At 40.2% G+C, this 21,319-nt stretch overlaps 1 protein-coding gene and 1 pseudogene across 2 annotated transcripts in view; both read left to right on the forward strand.

Annotated features, from left to right (window-relative positions):
- Positions 1-21,319, forward strand: part of PDXK (pyridoxal kinase) — a 65,111-nt gene that overhangs the window by 17,594 nt on the left and 26,198 nt on the right. For both annotated transcript variants that reach the window (XM_042457800.1, XM_042457799.1), the window contains exons 2-3: positions 2,137-2,191; positions 17,685-17,789. In XM_042457800.1, coding sequence (XP_042313734.1) covers positions 2,137-2,191; positions 17,685-17,789 — 160 coding nt within the window. The remainder of the gene's footprint in view (positions 1-2,136; positions 2,192-17,684; positions 17,790-21,319) is intronic.
- On the forward strand, positions 20,563-20,708 carry LOC121927392 (annotated as a pseudogene).

The raw sequence follows: 21,319 nt of genomic DNA on the forward strand, positions 1-21,319 counted from the left end.
CTTTTACTTGTGGTGAAGAGCTCCACTGGCCACAGAAAGCTCCAAGGGAATAAATCTACTGCGAGTAGTATTTTCCACCAGGCTCTCGGTGCATTGGATCCATTGGGTAGGTAATCCTCCCTATCCACACTGCCATTGGGTGAGCCATGTGATGTAGCAATCTGAGTGTTGGATTAGGACTGTGGGGTGCCAGGGTTCAAATCCCCACTCAGCCATGGGATCCCATTGTGTGAGGCTGTTGTACTTTGGACAGACTGTGAGACCACATGACTCAATGGAAAAGGTGGTACTGTATTGCTCAGTGCAGTGGAAGACAGCAGGAAAAGAAGATGGACTCAATTGAATAAAGGGAGCTACAGCCCTGAGTTCACAAGACCTGAGCAAGGTTGTTCATGTCCGGAGTTCTTTGAGGTGTGACATTCATAGGGTCAGCATAAGTAGAAGTTGTGCTGAGGATCTGATTGGTAACCTTGTTGTTTAAATTAAATGCTAATTAACAAATTGTAAGTTGCTTTGATAGCCTTGGCTGAAGAGCGGGCTATAAATAAATAAGTATTATTAAATACTATTAAATGAAACAGATGAGTGTGACTGTGCTCAGGAATGCAATAAGTAGGGAATGTTGAAAATTATGAGAGAAAATGGTTTCTCTCACCCCCCTACCCTGCATGGTGTTAACATTATATCAATTGACACATTGTTCTCACTGTGAATTTTTGGACTTCAGTTCCCAAAATCCCCAGCCACCTTAGCCAACAGTTAGGAATTCTGGGAGCTGACATCCAAAATACCTGGAGGACCAAAGTTTGAAAATCACTGCATGTAGATACATAGAAACTCAATGGTTGATGTTTCATTGACTGTGATAAAGACTTCCAGTCCATATACTTCCTTCTGGCCCAGAGACTGAGGTTGTTGGGTAATTTGTGGGAGTGCATGTGCAGTATTCTTATTTCTGGCCTAGTCATGAGGGTTTCCTCTCTCGTATGAGGGAAGAGACGCTGTACAGTATGACTGGCAGAAGTTTAAATTAACCTGCCAGCAAATTGCCTGAAAATGGATCATAGACAATTATTTCTGCATCATCATTATTGTCTCCTTATGACTCACTGTGCTGTACTGTATATAGTAGCTTTCCTTTTGAGCAGATTATTTTGTCTTACCAAAGGGGACAAAAGAGAGCAAATATCTTAAATGTCAGATTCCCCCCCCCCCCTTTCCCGGTCACGTTTGCTATGTTCTATAGCAGTGAATGAAAATGTAGCCTGGCTTAAACATCAGACAAAACATTTTCGATATCATCTCCCTTGCTACCGTTTAAACCAGTGTCTAAAAGTAAGAACTAATATTTACTGCATGTGCATTCTCCACCACAGGTTGTTTTCAAGGATGAGTTTTTAAAATGTATATGCTAAGATAGCTCTGTGGAATTTGAGATTCAAATACTGAAATGAGAAGGGATTTTTTTATGTTTTTGTTATTCTTGGAGCATCTTAATGTTGGCTCTAAAACAATATACCTTCTTTATTCTCCTGGTGGTTCTCCTTTTAGGCCCCCAGAATCCTGAGAACTACATAGACTGCATCCACACTGCAGAAATAATACAGTTTGACACCACTTTAATTCCCATGGCTCATTCTCATGGAATTCTGGGAAAGGGCATAATAGCCACAGCGCCTCAGCAATACAGCGCTCCTTTGATGCTGAGTGGTATGGACACAGCACCGGAGGAGCGCTGTGTACAGTGTGGAGCAGCGCACAGCGTCATGGCACTCTGGGGGCTGAGCCAGGGCATGCGTTGTGGAGACGCTACACCCCGACTCCGCCCCCCAGCTGGCCCAAAGTGCCGGTCTGTGCAGGGCCTTAGTCACTTTTTCTCCCTGTATGTTTTCCTCCCTTAAATTACAACTGCAGTGATATCTTCTTGAGAAGGAACATTGTAAAGCTTATATAATCTTTTAGTTTGTCACTCTGCCTGCTATTCATTTTTAGCAGCCTTTGTTTAGTTACTCATTTTTTACTTTTAGTAAAACCAGTATATTAAATTTATGATAGGTCATGCAAAGATAATGTTGCTTTTCTGTAACAAGGGAAAATTCTACCTATAATTATTGTTCCTCTCTTGTAATATTGCAGGTTTTGGGCTTTGAAATAGATACTGTGAATTCTGTCCAGTTTTCAAATCATACAGGTAAGTGCAGTGTGTGTGTGTGTGTGTGTGTGTGTGTGTGTGTGAGAGAGAGAGATGGGGGGGAGGTTTGGATTTGTGGCTATCTACCTACCTATCTGTATTTAGCTACAGCTTCTATCAGCCTTGGCCCACATAGCTAATGGGGAATGATTATGGGAGTTGCAGTCCAACAACATTTGAAGGAACACACTTGCCCATCCCTGAAATGGATTTCTCTGTCTTTCATCTCTGACTTACCAGTATTTAAAAATAAAGCTATGTTTCAGATAATTTTATCTATAGCCTCTGCACTGTAATATATTCAGAGTCAAATAAAAAAAATGGAAAGAGGATGTTGGAATCTATTTAAATAGTTTCTTCCTTGTCAGAGTTCATTTGCTGTTAAAATTAGGACTGAGCCAAGTGCCCACCTGATTTGATTTCCCTATGGCTTGGGTAGGAATCATGTGGCTGTCCAGATGTTGTTCTTATTAACTACTCTTGAATTGACCCCCACTCGTGGTAATCCTGTGGATGAGACATCTCCAAGACCCTCTGTCCTCCATTGCTCAGCTTAGATCCTGCATATTGATTTTAACTGCCAGCAGCTATAGCCAGCATAGCCAATGGTAAGGGATGTTGAGAGTTGAATCCAACAATATCTGGAGGGCCATGTCATTCCCACCTCTGATATACAGATGTCTTTACAGGTCTTAACAGATTCTTTGATTCAATTTTTCAAAAGATGAATGGGTCTTGGGCAAGATGATCTCTACCAACTAGAATAATGTCAGGAGTGTGATAGCTTCATGATGCCCTGTCACCAGTCAAATTGACAGTGTCACTGAGGAACGTTATTGAGGCATACAGTGTGAATAGGCACGTTGAGGGGGAGGTGGGGAATGTCCATATTGTTGAATCAACCCTGCTGTGTCATGTGCTATTCAGTGGAAGCCTCCTTAGATGAGGAAGGAAGAGGAGAGCCAAGATGATAGGTTCCAGTCAAAGCCAGAGGAGTCTGGCAATTCTACCCTCGAACCCATGGAAGCATAGCCCAGGCTGCCCCATCATGCAGCTTCTAAAGATCACAAATTAGATATAGCAGCCACTTCTTCCTGTGGTGCATCCTAGACTGAAATACCAGTTGCAAAGAAACAGGAAATCCCCTGATCTGCCTTGAAAGGAAAACACTGAAATAATTAGGCCTGCTGTGCTGATTTACAGTTCGCTATAAATTAGCACAGCCATGGCCATTTTTTTTCCTGTAGGCAATAGCATCAAAACTCCCTGTGTGGCCTTCTAGCTCTGGATTGATGGAATGCAGTGTAATTATTGTTGTTGTTGTTATTTGAGCTGGCTTATGAATTAAAATGATTACAATATAATTAAAATCACACACAGAGTCAACATTAAATTAGAATTAAAATGTTAACCATATTTAAAACATATACTTTAAAAACAATTAAAACAGTACAATTTGAGACAATACAGCATCCGCTTAAGCCCTTTTCTTAAAAGCTTTCAGTTCTAAAAGCCTCTGTGAATAATAATAATAATAATAATAATAATAATAATAATAATAAACATTCTTCTGCCATCAGGAGGACCGCAGGGAGGGGTTATCCTAGCCTCCCCAGGGAGGGAAGTCCACAGTCTCAGGGCAGCTACAGAGAAGGTCTTGTCTTATTTTCCTGCCAATTTCACCTGTGAAAGTGGTGGGATTGAAAGAAGAGCCTTTTTGAAGCTCTCAGGATTTAGGCAGGCTCATGGAGGAGATACGTTTTGAGATAAAATGAACATAAGCTGTATAGGAGGCTTGTTCATTGGATTATGCTCTCGTGGCACTCTGACTGACACTGGACTCTGCTTAAGACTGCTTTTTATATTTAGACCTGGGATTGCCTAAAACACACACTTGGTTTTGCTGACTTCCCATGTGCGCCCCTGGACTAGCTTGGTTTCCCCACTGTCTGTTCCTGTAGACTTTCGGTGAACTCTCGAGCATAGCCATCCTTAAACAGGACACTTACTTCCTATATTGTATTGTGTGGTTTCACTGTCTGTTCTTGCCCTTCTTTCTCCACACAATGGGCCAAACAGCTCCCCTCCCTCATTTTTTGGCACCCCTCAAAAATAGTCAAATGCAGAGTCTATGTTTTATCGTTCCTGAAAATTTTGGAAAGAGCATCCCTTTCCCTCCTTTGTGCCAACATTCCTGTTCAGCTCTAGTGATGCAGCCTAGTGATGATGATACCCAGATGATCTAGTGATAATGATACATAATGATATATTTAACACATTTGTTACCCTTCCTCCAAGGATCTAGAACAAACAAGGTCATTCATAACATTCTACATAACTACATTCTACATCCTAATTACAGGTATCCTGGAGTTCATCTCACAGGATACTTCTGACCCTGAGTTAAGTATAGAATTGTAGAGTTGGAAGAAACTGTCAAGCAGAAGTGGGTAAACCTCCATGTGGCCCTTGGGACCCCTAAATGTGGTTCTTGTGAGGCTCCAAAGTCCACAGATGTGCCCAAAAATTAAAAATAATTTTGTGTGATCTTTGCCCTCTAACTGGCCCAAAATTTATTTATTTATTTATGGGATTTATATCCCACCTTTTTCTCAAAATCAGATTCAGATTGTCCTAAACCACTTAAAAATGCAGTAGTTTGCAGTAGATGGTGTTGCCATCTATGTAAAAAATATAATCCCGGTCAAGGAAATTTTAAATGATGAAAATGGGAGATATATCGGAATCGAAATAGAGTGGAATGGGAAGAAGACTTTGGTCCTGAGCGTCTATGGGCCACTACAGAATAAGGGAAAATTTTACAAGAAATTGCTTAAATCACTAGACAAACATGAAAATCTTGACCAACATATTTACATGGGAGATTGGAACGGAGTTCTGGAACCTAAATTAGATAGAAAATCCAAAAAGAAAATTCAAGATCAACAAGGTAAGCTTCCTAATAATTTTTTTGAATTACAAAAGCATTTCTCACTAATAGACCCTTGGAGATACAAATTTAAAAATTTGAAAGATTACACATTCTATTCAAATCCACATAATTCGGCCTCGAGAATCGATATGTTTTTTATCTCAAAGAAGATAATTAATGAAATAAAAGATGTTAAAATTAGGATTAACAAGATGTTGGATCACAATCAAATTATATTGGAGTTAAAACAAAGAAAGTCAGAATTTATGTGGAAATTGGATGAGAATTTACTAAAAGACGAAAGAATTAAGAATCAGATTAGAGAACAGATTAAACTCTACTTGAAAGAAAATTGGGACCCAAATATGAAGACGAAAGTAATATGGGATACGATGAAAGCGGTTATAAGAGGGGTTATAATCAAGAAGAGCTCAGAAAAGAAAAAAGAGAGGAATAGAGAAATTACAGTAATATCGGAAAAGATCCAAGAAGTAGAGAAAGAATTAATAGAATCCAAGGGGGAGAGCAAAAAGTTAAAGAAAAAATTGACAATCTTGAAAAAACAATTGGATGGTAAATGTAATGAGGCAATAAGTAAGAACATGAAGTTTCTAAAACAGAGGCACTTTGAGTTTGGAAATAAGATAGGCAGATACTTGGCTATGAAAGTAAGAAAGAAAAAAGAAAAAAACATGATATGTGAAATACAAGAAGGTCAAGAGGCATACACAGAATTAAAAGAAATCAAAAGAATCTTTTTGAAATATTTTCAAGATTTGTATAAAAGACAACCAGAGAGCAATGAGATGGGGAAAAAAATTCAATTATATTTGGAAGATATTGAAAAATTAAATATAACAGAAGAAATGAGAAAGCAACTAAATGAGAGAATAACCAAGACGGAAATCAAGCAAGCAATTAATAAAATGAAAAATGGGAAATCGCCTGGCCCCGATGGTTTTTCAGCCGGGTTCTATAAAACCTTTAATCAAGATATAGAAGATCTTTTACAAAAAACCTAAATAATATAAAAGAGGACGGAATCCCAGATACGTGGAAGGAGACTAATGTGGTACTAATTCCGAAGGAAGACAAAGATAAGACAAATAGACAAAATTATAGGCCGATATCCTTGTTAAACTGCGACTACAAAATCTTCGCAAGTATAATAGCAGAACGAATTAAAACCGTACTTAGAAACTGGATTCATCAAAATCAATGTGGATTTCTCCCTAAAAGACACTCAAAACAGCATATGAGAACAATAATCAATTTGATTGAATTCTACGAAAAAAACCCAGGGAAAGAAGCGACGATCCTATTTGCAGAAGCCGAGAAGGCTTTCGACAACTTAAATTGGACATTTTTACTAGAATTATTGAAAAAATTAGACTGGGGAGAAAATATTTGGTCATGGATAAAACAAATATACAAAGATCAAAAAGCAAAAATAATAATAAATGGAAGCAAAACAGAGGAATTCAAAATTGAAAAGGGAACAAGACAGGGATGCCCCCTCTCTCCCCTCCTGTTTATCCTGTGTCTGGAGGTCTTAATACAGTATAAAAATATAGTCAATAAAATGCTAACATTAGTACAATAAAATATCTATGCCATCATCTAATCATCCATTAATCAGACAATCATAATCTGAAGTGGAGCATTTCATTTTAATAATCTCCTATATATGATTGGGTGGATAAGCCCACCGGAAGAGATCCGTCTTAAATGCCTTCTTATAGGCATCTAAGGTGGTAATAAGACGGATCTCCTCTGGTAGGCTATTCCACAATTTAGGGGCCATAGCAGTGAATGCTCTATGGGAAGTTGTCATTAACCTGGTCTTATGGTATTCTAATAAATACTTCCTGGTTGGTCTGAGAGTGCAGGGCATATTGTGTAGCGAGAGGTGCTCCCGCAGGTAACTCGAGCCTGAGCCATGTAGGGCTTTAAAGGTAATAACCAATACCTTGTACAGTCGGCCCTTCTTATACACGGATTTTTTATACACGGATTTAAGCATACACGGTTTGAAAAATGTTCCAAAAAAGTATAAATTTACCTTGATGTTCCATTTTTTATTAGGGACACCATTTTGCTATGTCATTATACTTAATGGGACTTGAGCATACACGGATTTTGTTATACACGGGGGATCTTGGAACCAAACCCCAGCGTATAACAAGGATCCACTGTACTGCACCCAGAAGCTGATCGGCAACCAGTGAAGAGATTTTAGTACAGATGTTATATGGTCAGATCTAGGTGTACTGGAGACCAGTCTGGCTGCCACATTTTGAACCAGTTGAAGCTTCCGAACTTGGTACAAGGGTAGCCCCATGTAAACGAGAGATTACTGGTGCGTGTACCACTTTTGGTCCAGGTAGGGATGCAGCTGGTGTATCAACCTAAGTTGGTACCAAGCACTCCTGGCCGTTGCTTTTTATCCTAGCTTTCTTCATAGAAAGTCTGCTGCAGTGCTCTTTAGTAACTAGTAGTTCTTCTGGAAATCTAAACTAATCTGGATTGGACACCCCAAACATGGAGGCCTTTTCTCAGTGTTCAGAGGAGATGATGGTAGTAATAGTAATATAAATTTATTCTGTCTTTGACCAGTATAAGAGATGATGGTAAATTAAACCATTTCTATCTCCTCCTGCCATTTTATATAAACGGGATAGTCCAGACAAGAAAATAAACTCAAATATTAATCTAAGGTTAGTTCAACATGCTTATAATATAAACTACAACAGGATACATCTGTTGTTACAGTATGTCTTCCTCTTTACAGTTTGTAAGACACAAAGAAGAGATAAAGTAGGCCAGTTCAGCGTATACCTAGCAAGATGTGGAAAGTATTCTAGAACAAGTATTCTAGGACAAGACTAAATGTATATATATTTTGCATAGAGTAAAGAATCTGAAGATCCAGCATGGTTCCAAAAGGCCAGGATTCCAAGAGACCAGAATTTGAATCCCCACTCAGTTGTGGAAATCCTTGGATGACCTTGGGAAAGTCACACTCTCTCAGCCTAAGCAGGAGGCAATGTCAAACCTGGTCTGAATACATCTTTCCTAGAAAACTCTGTAAGAGAATCAACATAAGTTCAAGTCGAGCCCACATAACAAAAAAGAATCTGAAGGTTTCTGAACTAGGTTGTGCAATAGTATAACATCCATATCCCATATTTTTCTGCTGTTTGTGCTGCCATTGCTGAAGAATCATTTACTGTTCTTTGGTAGCTGATGTAATGGCTGATACTAGAGGATCCTAGAAGGGTGGTTTATATATGTATAAAACTGGTGAGTGTGCAGGTGAGGACTCCACAGAAGAACAGTAGGGAAAGCCAGTCCAGTCCCAAAGTTTATATAGGGTAACAAACAGAAGCATGGTCCAAGGTTCAATGGGAGAAAGCAGGCCTCAGCAGAATCCAAATAGCCAGAGTTATGTTGCACAGAGGTTTAAGAGCTGTTGTTCTGCAGCAATTGAATGGGGAGCTAATTTATAACAAGCATTAATTAGCCATCTGATCTCATTAGCTCAGTGTCCTGTATTTAAAGTGAATTTGGCCATTGCCTGACCTTTTGCTCCCTGAGCTTGAAGTGCCCCATCTCTTCCTTCTGATCTGCAGCTGCTGTCTAGGATGGACTGGACTCTGCTTCTGCCATGGCAGGACTGCCAGTCTCCTCTCATTCCAGCTGGGGTCCATCATCCTGGCTCTCCTGTTTGTCTGTGGAAGCCTCTTCCAGATAGATTCTCAGCAAACATAATGGTGACCTTACTTCACTCTCCCTGCTACATCCTGAGGTTATGGCTGTTTCCAGCTGAGAGCTGGAGGAAGGAGGAGCCTGAAGAAGGTGGATTCTTGGCAATCTTGACAGTAGCAACTTTCTCCTTCTGTAGGAGGTATTTGGTATATATGGGAAAATCTTATTTTTATCTGAGGTTGAAAACAACTCGTCTAATGCCATCTAATGGCATACTGACACAGTCATCTGTCACTGCCAACAATTACCATACATCAACTGCACAAGACATTTTTAAAAACTGATTTCTGCAAACCCGCTTTTTCTTTCTACTTTTAAATTTAATATTAGCATAAGGAAAACTTATAGAAAGCACTTCTAACTGACACTTTTTAAAAAAGAGAGAGAGAGAGATCATTCTGTACTTGTATTAATGGAAAAGATGTTGCTATACTATTTGTGACACTCAAGAAAGTGTTCCTTATAATCCTCCTGATATATAGACAACAGTCTAAGCTAAATCCCCCAGAGGGCTCCATTTGCTAAGTTGCCTGGTAAGGAGTATTTACTGTATGATTAGAGTGAGTGACTCACCTCCAGACGACATTGTGCTTCACAGAAGAATAAAAGGAGCTGTCACACAGCCTACGTAGATGCTCTTTTCAAAAAAAGAAAAAGGAAAATTGTGAAAGTGAGGAAAGGAAAAACAGTTTCAATTTGTCACACTCTTTAGTGTGTAAGAATATAGATGTTGCCAGGGATTTAGCTGCAGGAAAAAGAGTGCTAGAGTAGAGCCTACTCTGAAGACACTGGCAGATTTCCTTTGTTGCTGTTGTTAACTGCCCACAAGTTGACCCCAACTCATGGCGACCCTGTAAATGAGACACTCCAAGACCCCCTGTCCTCCACTCCTCTGCTTAGATCCTGCAAATTCAGACCAATGACCTCCCTAATTAAGTCTAGCATATAGTCTTCCTCTCTTTCTACTTTCTTCTATCTTTCCTAGTATTATTGTCTTTTCTAACAAAGTCATGTCTTCTCATGATGTGGCCAAAGTATGACAGCCTCAATTTGATCATCTTGGCATCCAGAGAAATTCCAAGCTTGATCTCTTTGAGGACCCATTTGTTTGTCTTTTTGGCTGACCCGGGAACTTCAGCACTCTTCCCCTGCACCACAAATGAACTGATTTTCCTTTTGTCTGCTTTCTTCATTGTCCAACTCTCACATCTGTACATAGTGATGGCAGATACAATGGCTTGGACGATTCTAACTTTACTGCTCAGTTGTATATCTTTACCCTTTATGATCTTTTCTAGTTCTTTCATAGCTGTCCTTGTCATTCCTAGTTTTCCTCTGATTTGTTAAGTGCAGACTGTGCAGGGGCATGGGAACTCTTACTATTTTGATTTCTTTATTGTCTAGGTTGAATTTGTGTAAATCCTTTGTTATTATTTTTGTTTTCCTTATGTTCAGCAGTAAGCCTGCCTTTGCACTTTTTTTTTCTTTGACACTCCTTAATAATTGTTCCAAGTCTATGATGTTTTCTGCTGGTAGTATGGTGTCATCCACATATCTTAGGTTGTTGATATTCCTTCTTCCTACCTTCACTCCTTTTAATGAGTCTAAACCTGCTCGTTATATGATATTTTCTGCATACAACTTGAACAAATAGGGTGATAGAATGCAGCCTTGCCTGACCCTTTTGCCTATTGGGAACCATTCAGTTTCTCCATATTTTGTTCTAACAGTAGTTTCTAGTTCTACATACAGATTTCTCATCTGGATTCCTTACGTGTATGTACCATATCTAAACTGACTGTTTGCTTAATACACTTAAAAGTATTCCTAAGTAACTGCCTGAACAGATTGGCAAGAAACAATGGCGTCAGAGTAGAGTGGGGGCATGGCGACTGAATACTGCATGCCCTGACTCCACCCCGATGCACGCCTGACAAGATGGTGGGTGTCGTCATGCTGTTTCTTTGGCACAACGTTTAATAATTAATAAGCTAAAAAGTCTAGCTCAATTACATTTGCATTATAGTTATGTGTCTTGAAGTCGTTTCTGACTTATGGTAGCCCTAAAGTGAACCTGTCACAGGGTTTTTGGGCTGAGAGTATTTGACTCGCCCAAGGCCACCCAGTCGGTTTCCATCGGCCAAGCAGGGAATTGAACCTTCATCTCCAGATTCGTAGTGCAATGCCCAAACCACTATGCCATGTTAGCTCTCAGAATTACATTATAAGAGGTTAAATTAAGTATGAGATTATGTTACTATGTTCTATGATTCTATTGCAATTTACATTATGAGTCTTGCTAAAATAAAACTGAAACTTGGCATCTGTTTTTTTCTTTCTCCCCGTCCCCCCTCTCTCTCACACACATTCCTATTTTGACCTCAGGATTTCAAGTGTTTCTTCAAATTTCTGTAGCCTTCCAATTTTGTAAGATACAAAAATAGCCTCATTTTAGGGATATAGATTTTACAAGCTTGTAAAATGTGGGCTAGACAGGGTAACGGTTACATGGATTTGTAATTGGTTGACTGGCCGAACCCAAAGGGTACTAAACAATGGCCTGTTACAGACAGGCCAAAATAAAGCTGCTTCGAGTCACATTGGAAGTATGGTATTTCAATGAAGCATGAGTCCTAAGGGTCCAAAAGCCACACCAAAGCTGCACTCCAGTCCTTAGGACAGGAGCGTGGCTTTGGTGTGGCTTTTGGACTCTTAGGACGCATGCATCATTGAAATACCATACCTCCAAAGTGACTCGAAGCAGCTTTATTTTGGCCTGTCTGTAACAGGCCAATGGCTCCTTTTCATCCTGGAGAGAAGTGACCAGTGGGGTCCCAGTGCTATTCAACTTCTTTATCAGTGACTTGGATGACAGAATTGGGGGCATACTTATCAAATTTGCAGATGACACCAAATTAGGAGGAATAGCTAATACTCCAGAGGACAGGATCAAAATTCAAAATGACCTGAATAGACTAGAAAGCTGGGCCAAAGCTAACAAAATGAAATTCAACACGGAGAAATGTAAGGTACTGCACTTAGGGCGAAAAAATGAAATGCACAGATATAGGATGGGAGACACCTGGTTGAGTGAGACTATGTGTGAAAGGGATGTAGGAGTCCAAGTAGGCCACAAGTTGAACATGAGTGAACAGTGTGATGCGGCAGCTAAAAAGGCCAATGCAGGCCTGTTACAAACGGGCAGGAAAGTACACGCAGAGCGCGTACTAGGGTTAGAAAGGGCGGTGCTTCCGCACCCCCCTAACCCGTTCCACACGGCCGCCGCTATGAGGACGTCACGACCGCACCGCTTCTATATGGGGCGGAGCGGACGTGACGTCCTCGCTCCACGCCAGGGCGCTTAGTGTGCCCTTAGCGCGGAGCAGGAAGGAGCCTTCACATGGCTGCGCCCAGCGGACCAAAGGAGACCCCTTTCTCCTCCTCCCCGCTGCCGCGGGGTGTCCTTAGGGCTTGAAGCCCCAAGGACACCCCTTTCCAGGCTGCGGGGAAGCGGCCTTTTGCCGCTTCCCCGCAGCCCAGAAAGCGGCAGATCGGGGCCTCAGCGGCTGCCACTCTAGACACTGAGGCCCCGATACAGCGGGGAAAGGGGCGGGTGCAGCCCGCCCCAAACGGGTGGTCTGTAACCCGCCGCAGTTTTAGGCTGCATCAATAAAAATATAGTGTCTAGATCAAGAGAAGTAATAGTGTCAGTGTATTCTGCTTTGGTCAGGCTCCACCTGGAATATTGTGTCCAGTTCTGGGAACCACAATTCTATTACTTTTAGAAGTTGGGCTGGGCAATGATCAGTTACTGAGACTGGTAAAATAAAAATTCTTTTTTAATTCCACCGAAACTACTCTTGAGTAAGTGATTTATCACATGTGGCCTTAATATTGTATTTTCCTAACCTTGAAACAAAAAAGAAGCTAGAGAGCCTGTACAGATGGGTGTTATATACTGGCGTGAGGGCGTGGCATACATGGTCTGGCCGTCTCCATGCTGGGGACACACCGTGCATAGTGGGAGATTTCACAGCACTTTGTTGGTGCAGCAGTTAAATGCATTGTATCAAAGGAGCACCAAAAAGTCACTGTCACGGCAGCTAAGGTGCCATTTCCATGGTACAAAAGGAGCTCCTTTTTGTGGCTCCCTTTTGGCATGCAGAAACGCCAGATTGGGACCGCAGTGTGTAGTTGCTGCAGCCGCAATCCAGTGCTTCCATGGCAGCACGGGTCTGCCCCTTAGGAGCTATCTGTTGAACCCCAGAAATTTGCCAAAATCCAAAGGAATGAGGCTTTTTTCTTCTTCAAAAGAATGAGTGGAAAAACGTAATGTTGGTTGGCTTTTCAGCACTATCTCTGATTTAATTACTTAATAATTGAATAATACCTGGAATTAAATGCATGCTGAAATTTCATCTTAAAGTCATTTTCTTTAGTTAAAAAAATAAATTGAATTAAGTTGTCCCTTTTCTTTAAAAAAAAATCCACTTTGGTAGATTACTTAATTCATACTACTAAGCAGACAGACTACCCAATTGTTATTTCTTTACATTTTATGTTTTGTTCTCTAGGTAACTCTAAAAAGCATTAGGAAAATATACTGTAAAACTTGCTAAAATCAAGAGACAGATTGGCTTTAGCTATTCTGCAACTTAACTGCTGTGAATAGACTGAGAAAAGTTAAGTTTCATAGTGTCCCATGTGAGTGAAGAATATAAACTTTAGCAATTGGAGTAATGTGATTATAAGAGTTGCATCTCTCTGTGTGTGTGATGGTTAGCACTGTACATCAAGATGACTATAAAGTCCAGTGAATTAAGTGCATATGTAAAATTATAGCAGAACTGGCTCCATCATGAAGAATACTGCTAGCTAAGCAAATGTCAGACTGCAGAGAATTAAGGAAAATTTAAAATGCAAAGGTTAAACGTCCTGAGAAGAAAAGACCAGAAATGTGAACCTTTGTTTGTAAAAATAAAAGATTAGTATGCTGAACCACTTTCTGCTAGCCCAGTACCTCCTGTTGTTCACAATATGAAACTCTGTCCTTAAATGAACTGTAGCTGTTCCTCTCATTTCCCTCCACCTCCCTGTTTATCTGAAAGTGTTCTTGCCAGTACTGCTTTGCTTTTTTGAACTTTTGTACAACCAGAAATTAAGTACAAATACCTTTGCAGAAAGGGGCCATAGAAAGCTGATGACTGAATTCTCTAATGAAAGGTCATATAGACAATGATCTTCCTGAGTTGATTATTTTTGTCCTTTATTTAGTTTTTATTTAAAGCACTCCTTTTTGTGCTTTCACTTTTGGGGAGATGTGATTGGTGTTCTGATTTCTCTTTGGAAGATATCCGTTACTAGCTGAAAACATAAGGCTGTTAAGGTTTATTTATTTTATTATTTATTTATGGTGTTTATACCCCACCCTTCAGCCCTAATGGCTATCTAAAGGTTAATCTATTTCCTCTACAAATTTTGTTTTTTGGACCAGAAAGTAATTGAGTGATACAGTATTGCTTTATCCCCTTCATTCACCTAGAAGACTAACTGTGTGCAGAAATTTCAGTTTAGATGGAATTTAAGTAGCAGTGGTGTTAGCAGTGGTAGTGAGACTCATTCTCTTTATTTCCAGTGCTCAGACTGCAAATTTAATTGCATATATAGCCAACCTGGCATCATTCTAAACAAAAACAAACAAACAAAAAAAGGTAGCAGTAGACATGGGAGAAACTCTGAGGTATGTGGTGGTGGGGGAGTTACAATGGGGAGATACCCCCCTCCCCCAAAAAACCCACAACAACCAGCCTGATGAGTGCTGTGCAATCAATCCTCACTGACCACAGATTATGTACTAGGGAAAGAGGGAGTGGAAGGAATGGAGAAACAGGTACTGGGGATGAAATGGAGTGTCTGAAAATCTGAACAGGGACAGCTTTTCACATTTCTTGATGGTCCTACCTAGTTTATATTTTTTTCTGATGCACCATCAGTATTCTCAGTGTAGACCAAGAGTTCCCAACCTGGGGCACCTGTACCCCTCAGGTTGTGAAATATGGAATTTCAGGAGGTGCAACAAAGAGTGGTTTGTGTCCTTGAGTGCCAAGTTACGAGTCATCCCTGAGAAGCCTTGAAAAGTAGTAGTAGGTGTTTGTGTTACAACATAGATTCATTGTAGTCTTATTATTTATGTAATCAAAAGAAGATAATTTTACAATTTACAATAGTTTTTCTCAGTAGATTAGAATCGAATTGTTCAATTTAGATTGGCATTTTATGCACTCAGTTAAAAGCTTTTTTTAAGTTCAGTTTGTTCATCTGCAGTATTGTATGTGGTTAAATTTGTAGTTTAAAATTTACAAATTAGACTTATTTATCTTCAAATGTGATATTAGTTTTGTAGGGAGTGTGGACATTGACCAACATTTCCTAGGGGTGTGAGGGCATTGATAAGGTTGGGAACCACTGGTTTAGACTATACAGTGGTACCTCGGGTTACGAAATTAATTCGTTCCGCGGCTAATTTCGTAACCCGAAAAACCTTCGTAAGCCGAATTGCCATAGGCGCTAATGGAAAAATAGCTCTCTGCTGCCCTCCGGTGGCGGAAAATAGCGCCGAGGTTTTTTCGTAACCCGAAAAAACCTTCGTAAGCCGAAACAATAAATCCCTATGGGATTTTTTCGTAACCCGAAAAATTCGTAACCTGGGTAATTCGTATCCCGGGGTACCACTGTACATTAAACTTCATGGCATGAATCTGACATTGGTTCTCTCCCAGGTATACATTGGGCTCTTGGTAGCTGGGATTTGGTTCCAGGACATACATATACACATCTCGTGGATACCAAGGTCCATGGATGCTCAAGTCCCATTATATACAATGGTGTAGTAAAATGGTGTCCATTATATGAAATGGCAAAATTAAGATGTACCTTTTGTATTTTTAAAAATATTTTAAATTCATGGATAGTTGAAGTCGAGGACGCAGAATCCATGGATATGGAGGGCCAACTGTACTTAGAAGACTTTCAAACCATTTATTTTCAATTATTGTGTTAATGTTCATTGAAATGCACATATATGCATGCATGCTTGTGTCCACCTTTCTTTTCTGTCTCATTATCCTTGAGGAAATTCAAAGGAAATTCTACAGCCTTCATTATGAGCAGTGTTAGATGGGAGTTCATGGGTATCCACTTCTCAAGCAGTTGATTCATCTGCCACAGCTTGCTGCAGATAATTGCCCTACTCAATCTAGTAGGGATGGGCTCAGTCTGAATGATAAAATACAGATACCAACCTCAAAGGGGCATACTACTAGGCACAGACTCACTTAGTGCAACAGGCTACACATAATACAAAAAGAAATCTATGCAGGACTCTGGGTTGTTGCACCTAATTATTGCAGTGATATAGCAAGTTTGTCAGTAGCCGCTGCCCCTATCCAAAATAGATCCCTTGGCTAAATAGGAGAGAAAGCTGCTTTTTTCTCCAAACATGTGCTCTTTTTGAATGTTTCCTTAGTGAGGTAAACTATTAAATTCTGTTAATGATAGTAGCGCACTGGGAACTGCTCTCATGAGGACTTTTCTATGCTTCTGAATTTCTCCTGTGTATAGTAGGTGTGAAGGATTCCTTTTCAATCACTCTTCTCTACTTTACATTTCTGTGCCCTGCAAATGTGAGCCAGACCAAACCTGAGGCAGACCATCAGTTTTACATGGAACTTTATTAAGTATGGTTAGGGAAAGATTGTGTGAAGCTCCTTTGCCCATGCTGGCTTCTGAGAGACAATTATATGTTGCAGGAGGATCTTTTCCCCAAAATGCCCTTTAGGGGGCATGGGGGCATTTTTGTCACTCCCTCTACCATTTCAAGCCCAAGAAAAAGGCCTTTTTTAAAACCAGAAGTTCTTAATGTATATACTCATATATAAGTCTAGAAACATTAATCAAAATATCAATCCAAAAAACCTGGATCAACTTATCTATGTGTTAAAGCAAGTTCTGTACCTTAACTCTTATCAAAATAGGAACCATGCCCTTCTCTGAGTAGAGTGGTGAGAGCTTCGTCTATCCCAGGAGAATGTAAAAGAAGCACCAACCCCCTCTTCTCTTCCCGCTGTGGTGTCGCTTCTGGTCTTTTTTAATGCCTTGATGGGAAAATAACTGCATGCTTTGGCATCATTTTCTTTTGTTCCAGCCTTTACATCCTTTGTTACATGCCCATAGCTTTTATCCTCAACTTATACAGTACATGGGTCATATCAAATTCTATAACTTTAACCTTTACTTGACTTGTACATGAGGTTGACTTATATCTATGGTCAGTATCATAGATATGTGAAGTCGAAGGCTTTTTGTGGGTTTTTCGGGCTATAGAATACGGCCACATAGCCCGAAAAACCCACAAAAAAAGGTATGATTGATACATTGAGTAATTACGGTATTATGAAAAAAATGGCCCAGGGGGCCTAAACATAGTGAAAATGCCCCCCCAACACCTCCTAGAGGGTATTGAGGGTCATTTGAGGGCAACAAATTTGTGTAAGGGGTAGGGGTGTGTGTCCCCTGTCTCCTCTAACATTGTAATATAATATCCTGGCCTTCCACAGTTTCCCACTCCTGTTCTACACCCCTGTGCTTCAGTGGGGTGGTCCAAAGTCCAGCACGTTTGGACCAGTAATATGAGTTGTTCCTTCCTTAATAATGTAATATTATTGTGGAGTTCAACCTGTATGCTTAATTGTCAAATTAGGATTTTAACCTTACTTGTTTTTGTTTTTTGTTCAGGTTATGATCACTGGAAAGGGCAGGTGTTAAATTCAGATGAACTTCATGAACTGTATGAGGGTTTGAAATTAAACAATGTGAACCATTATGACTATGTACTTACAGGTAAGCATTTCTTTGTTTTGTTTGAATAAATGATAACTAAGGAATCCAAAATATTTATTCTGGGGAAAGGTTACTCCAACTTTATTTTAGGTTATCACTTAACCCAGTGATGGAGAACCTTTTACAGACCGAGTGCCCAAACTGCAACCCGGACCCCACTTATTTATTGCAAAGTGCCACGTCCCTCTGGCTTTCTAGTAAGAAACTCTGGCAAACTCTGTGTTAGGGCGACAGCATGTGTGCCCACAGAGAGGGCTCTGAGTGCCACCTCTGGCACGCGTGCCATAGGTTCGCTATCACTGATAACCTATTCTAGGTTCACACTTAACTGAGTAATTCCCAAAATAGCGAATGAGGTGCGGTACAGACCGCCCCAAAGGGGCGGCCTGCTGGCAGCCTATTTCCTTCTGGAGGGAGGCCGCAGTCGCCAAACCATGTGGCTTCCCTCTGGAGTAAAAAGAACCTGGTATTTCCAGGTTCTTTTTATGATGCCAGAGGGATGTCGCCAGTGCGCCACTGGCACACTCTCGATGTAAGCAACACGTGGCGCCATGCATACACTGCACGGCACTTATGTCGCAGTGGCAGCATCCATGTACACGGGATGCCGCCATTACTGCACTGACAGTCTGTGTGGTTGGTACGTGGTCCCTAACCCTAAAATTGGTGCCAGCGCGGCGCATTTGACTCGTCTGTTACAGACCATAGTTTTGGAGGAGGTTTTAAATGGCTTTCAATTTTTGTAGATTTTTTTTTCCTTCATTGCATATTGTGTATCATTTAATTTTATTTTTTTTAACGTTACTTACTGCAGTGAATAAGCTGATTCTAAACCTTTATGGATAAAATTGATTGCCATATTGATTTATATAACTTCCATGAGAAAGAAGGTGTTTTCATAGAAAGAGATAACTGGAAAATTTAATGGTACAGATCCAGAATTATAGCCCATAAAGACTACTCTGCCATGAAGGGTATTGCACAGTTGACAAATTATTTTTCCTTCTGGTTGCCATGGAGTTCTTTGAGGTACAGAAGATACTTAATAACAAAGTGGATGAGATTCTGCTGATGTAGCAATTAATTTTCAGCATAAACAGGTTCAGTTTGTTTTGAAGACATGTCTAAGCTTCACATTGAGGATTTCTCTGTTTCTTGCTGAAGAATGATATTAATAAATTGGCAAATACATATGTGTTAATAATATATTTTCAAGCCACCCATCCCCATATTGGATATGTTATGACAATAAAATTCCATTGTTTATGATGCAGTAGTACTCATGCAGCCTTCTTCAATGTTGTTGAACTTCAAGTCCCAGTATCCTTAGCTGGGCGAGGAATGCTGGGAGTTGCAGTAAAAGTAAACTTTCACTTGCTCTGGCTTAGAAAGTAAAAATGAATGGAGAAGTGGGGGATAGTAATTTGTTGCTTTCTTAAATACTGAAGTCTTCAGTTTTGTATTCCAGGTTACTGTAATTATTTATTCATTTATTATTGAACATTAGTAAACTTGGCATCTGCTGAATCCACAAGAGACACTGTTGCAACCAAAGTATAGTACTGATGGCATAATATAACAAAATGTTTTGCCACTTCTACCACTCATACAATGGCAGCTGTTTGACTGCCCCAGTGACATCAAAGCTGCTACTGCCATCAGTACTTAAATTTTAATATATACAGTATGTGCTTTTAAGTTGCCGGTTGACTTAATGGTGACCCAAGGAATTTCATGGGGTTTTTTTTGGGCACGGAATACTCAGAGGTGGCTTGCCACTGCCTTCCTCTGAATATAGGCTATAGCACCTGGTATTTCCTGGAAATCGCCCTTCTAAATACTAACCAAGCCTGACCATACTTAGCATGTGAGGTCAGGCAGGATCTGTAGCCTTGTATTTAGGTGGCTAAAAGCATATGTGGAAATTAATTTGGGGAGAAGACAAGGTTGATATGTGGTTTCAGGAGTTGGCCTTCAGTCTCACATAGCTTTCAAATATGAGCACATAACTAAACTTCCTCACTCTGTTTAGTTCCATCCTCTTGAAAGCTGCTATAAAAAAAGAAAGAAAAAAGAAAGAAACCTTTGGCAGGCTGTCCTGTGTGAGAACATTTTTCTCAGCAGGGCCTTGTACAAAGTACAAGCTTGTGACCTGATGTACCTCCTTGGTATTGCTTGTCTGTTTTTTTTTTTTCTTTTCTTTTCAAAGTTCCTTGAGTTTCCAATTAACTTGATTTATTTTATAAACAGACTTTTGCTTGACACAGAAATAACTCTTGCACTATGATTCTGTGTCTCCCTGCCTTTTCTCAAAATCTCTTCTTCATTTGTGGGTCTCCTGCTTACATGATAAGTATAGATAAAGGACTATAAAAAGTTTAAAGTCCCAGGGCATTTTTACTTTTGTACATGTGCAGCACTGACCCAACAGGGCCAAGTAGACAAAATAAGAGATATAGGGCTGCAAACTGTTTGTTTTATGTTAGTGCATTAATAAAATCATTCATCTCTACATTAATATGTAGTTTGCCTCAAAGACTAGTTAGGAATTCATGTACCAGAATTCTGAACTCTGAAGAATGATTACTAGACATGTAAATGATTCACTAAAGTAATCTATCCAAAGCAATTAGTAACAGAGCAAAATGTATATGGGTTGCATCTGTACGTATAGTGCAGTCAAAGGCAAATCTTGCCCTTAGTTGCTTTGTGTGACCTGGCTGATATCAAACAACAGGGTCAAAAAGAAGGGAGGAGTGTGTGTTTTCAGGGTTTTCTTTGTGCAGTGGGAGACACCATGATCATGAAGGTGGTTTTCCCAGGGTCAGGCTCATCCGTTGCACTTTGGGTGTGCTGACCCCTGCGATTTCTCCAAACGCAGGAAACTTGACTGCATAATTTGTGGTAGGGGCACAACTTGTGGGAGTGAAGACAACCACCTTACCATCTTCATTTGCATATAATGTGTTTTATCAGGATATTCGAGGTAACATTCACTTCAGCGTCTACTAAGTCACATATCGATGAGTGCTGGACTATCTTCAGAGTAGTTTAATTGTGTTTCCTCTTGCTAGTCTTCCTCCTCTTAGTCCTCCTGCTGATCCATTGAATGTCCATTGAGGTGGCCCCATGGGAAATAATGTTGATCCACTATGTAAATACTGTCTTCTCCCAAATTCTGTTTCATTGGGCAGGAAGTAGTTGAGATGGTTCAATTTGACCTTGCACTATTTATTGGCAAGGACAGGGGTCGCTGGCATTGATAGATAAGAACATAAAATCCTTGCTGATGTTGTGTGCTTTCAAGTAGTTTTTGACTTAGGGCGACGCTAAGGTGAACGGGGTTTTCTGGGGTTGAGAGAATGTGACTCACCTAAGGTCACCCAGTGGGTTCCTTTGGCTGAGCCATAGAATTGGGCCCTGCTCTCCAGAGTCATAGACCAATGCTCAAAACACTACATTACAATGACTCTCAAAACTCATGCAAAACCAGGCCAAAAGAGAATGCACTTTCTTGCTCATGTCTCCCA

Source organism: Sceloporus undulatus, chromosome 3, assembly GCF_019175285.1.
Source record: "Sceloporus undulatus isolate JIND9_A2432 ecotype Alabama chromosome 3, SceUnd_v1.1, whole genome shotgun sequence".
In the NCBI taxonomy this organism is placed as follows: Eukaryota; Metazoa; Chordata; class Lepidosauria; order Squamata; family Phrynosomatidae; genus Sceloporus; species Sceloporus undulatus.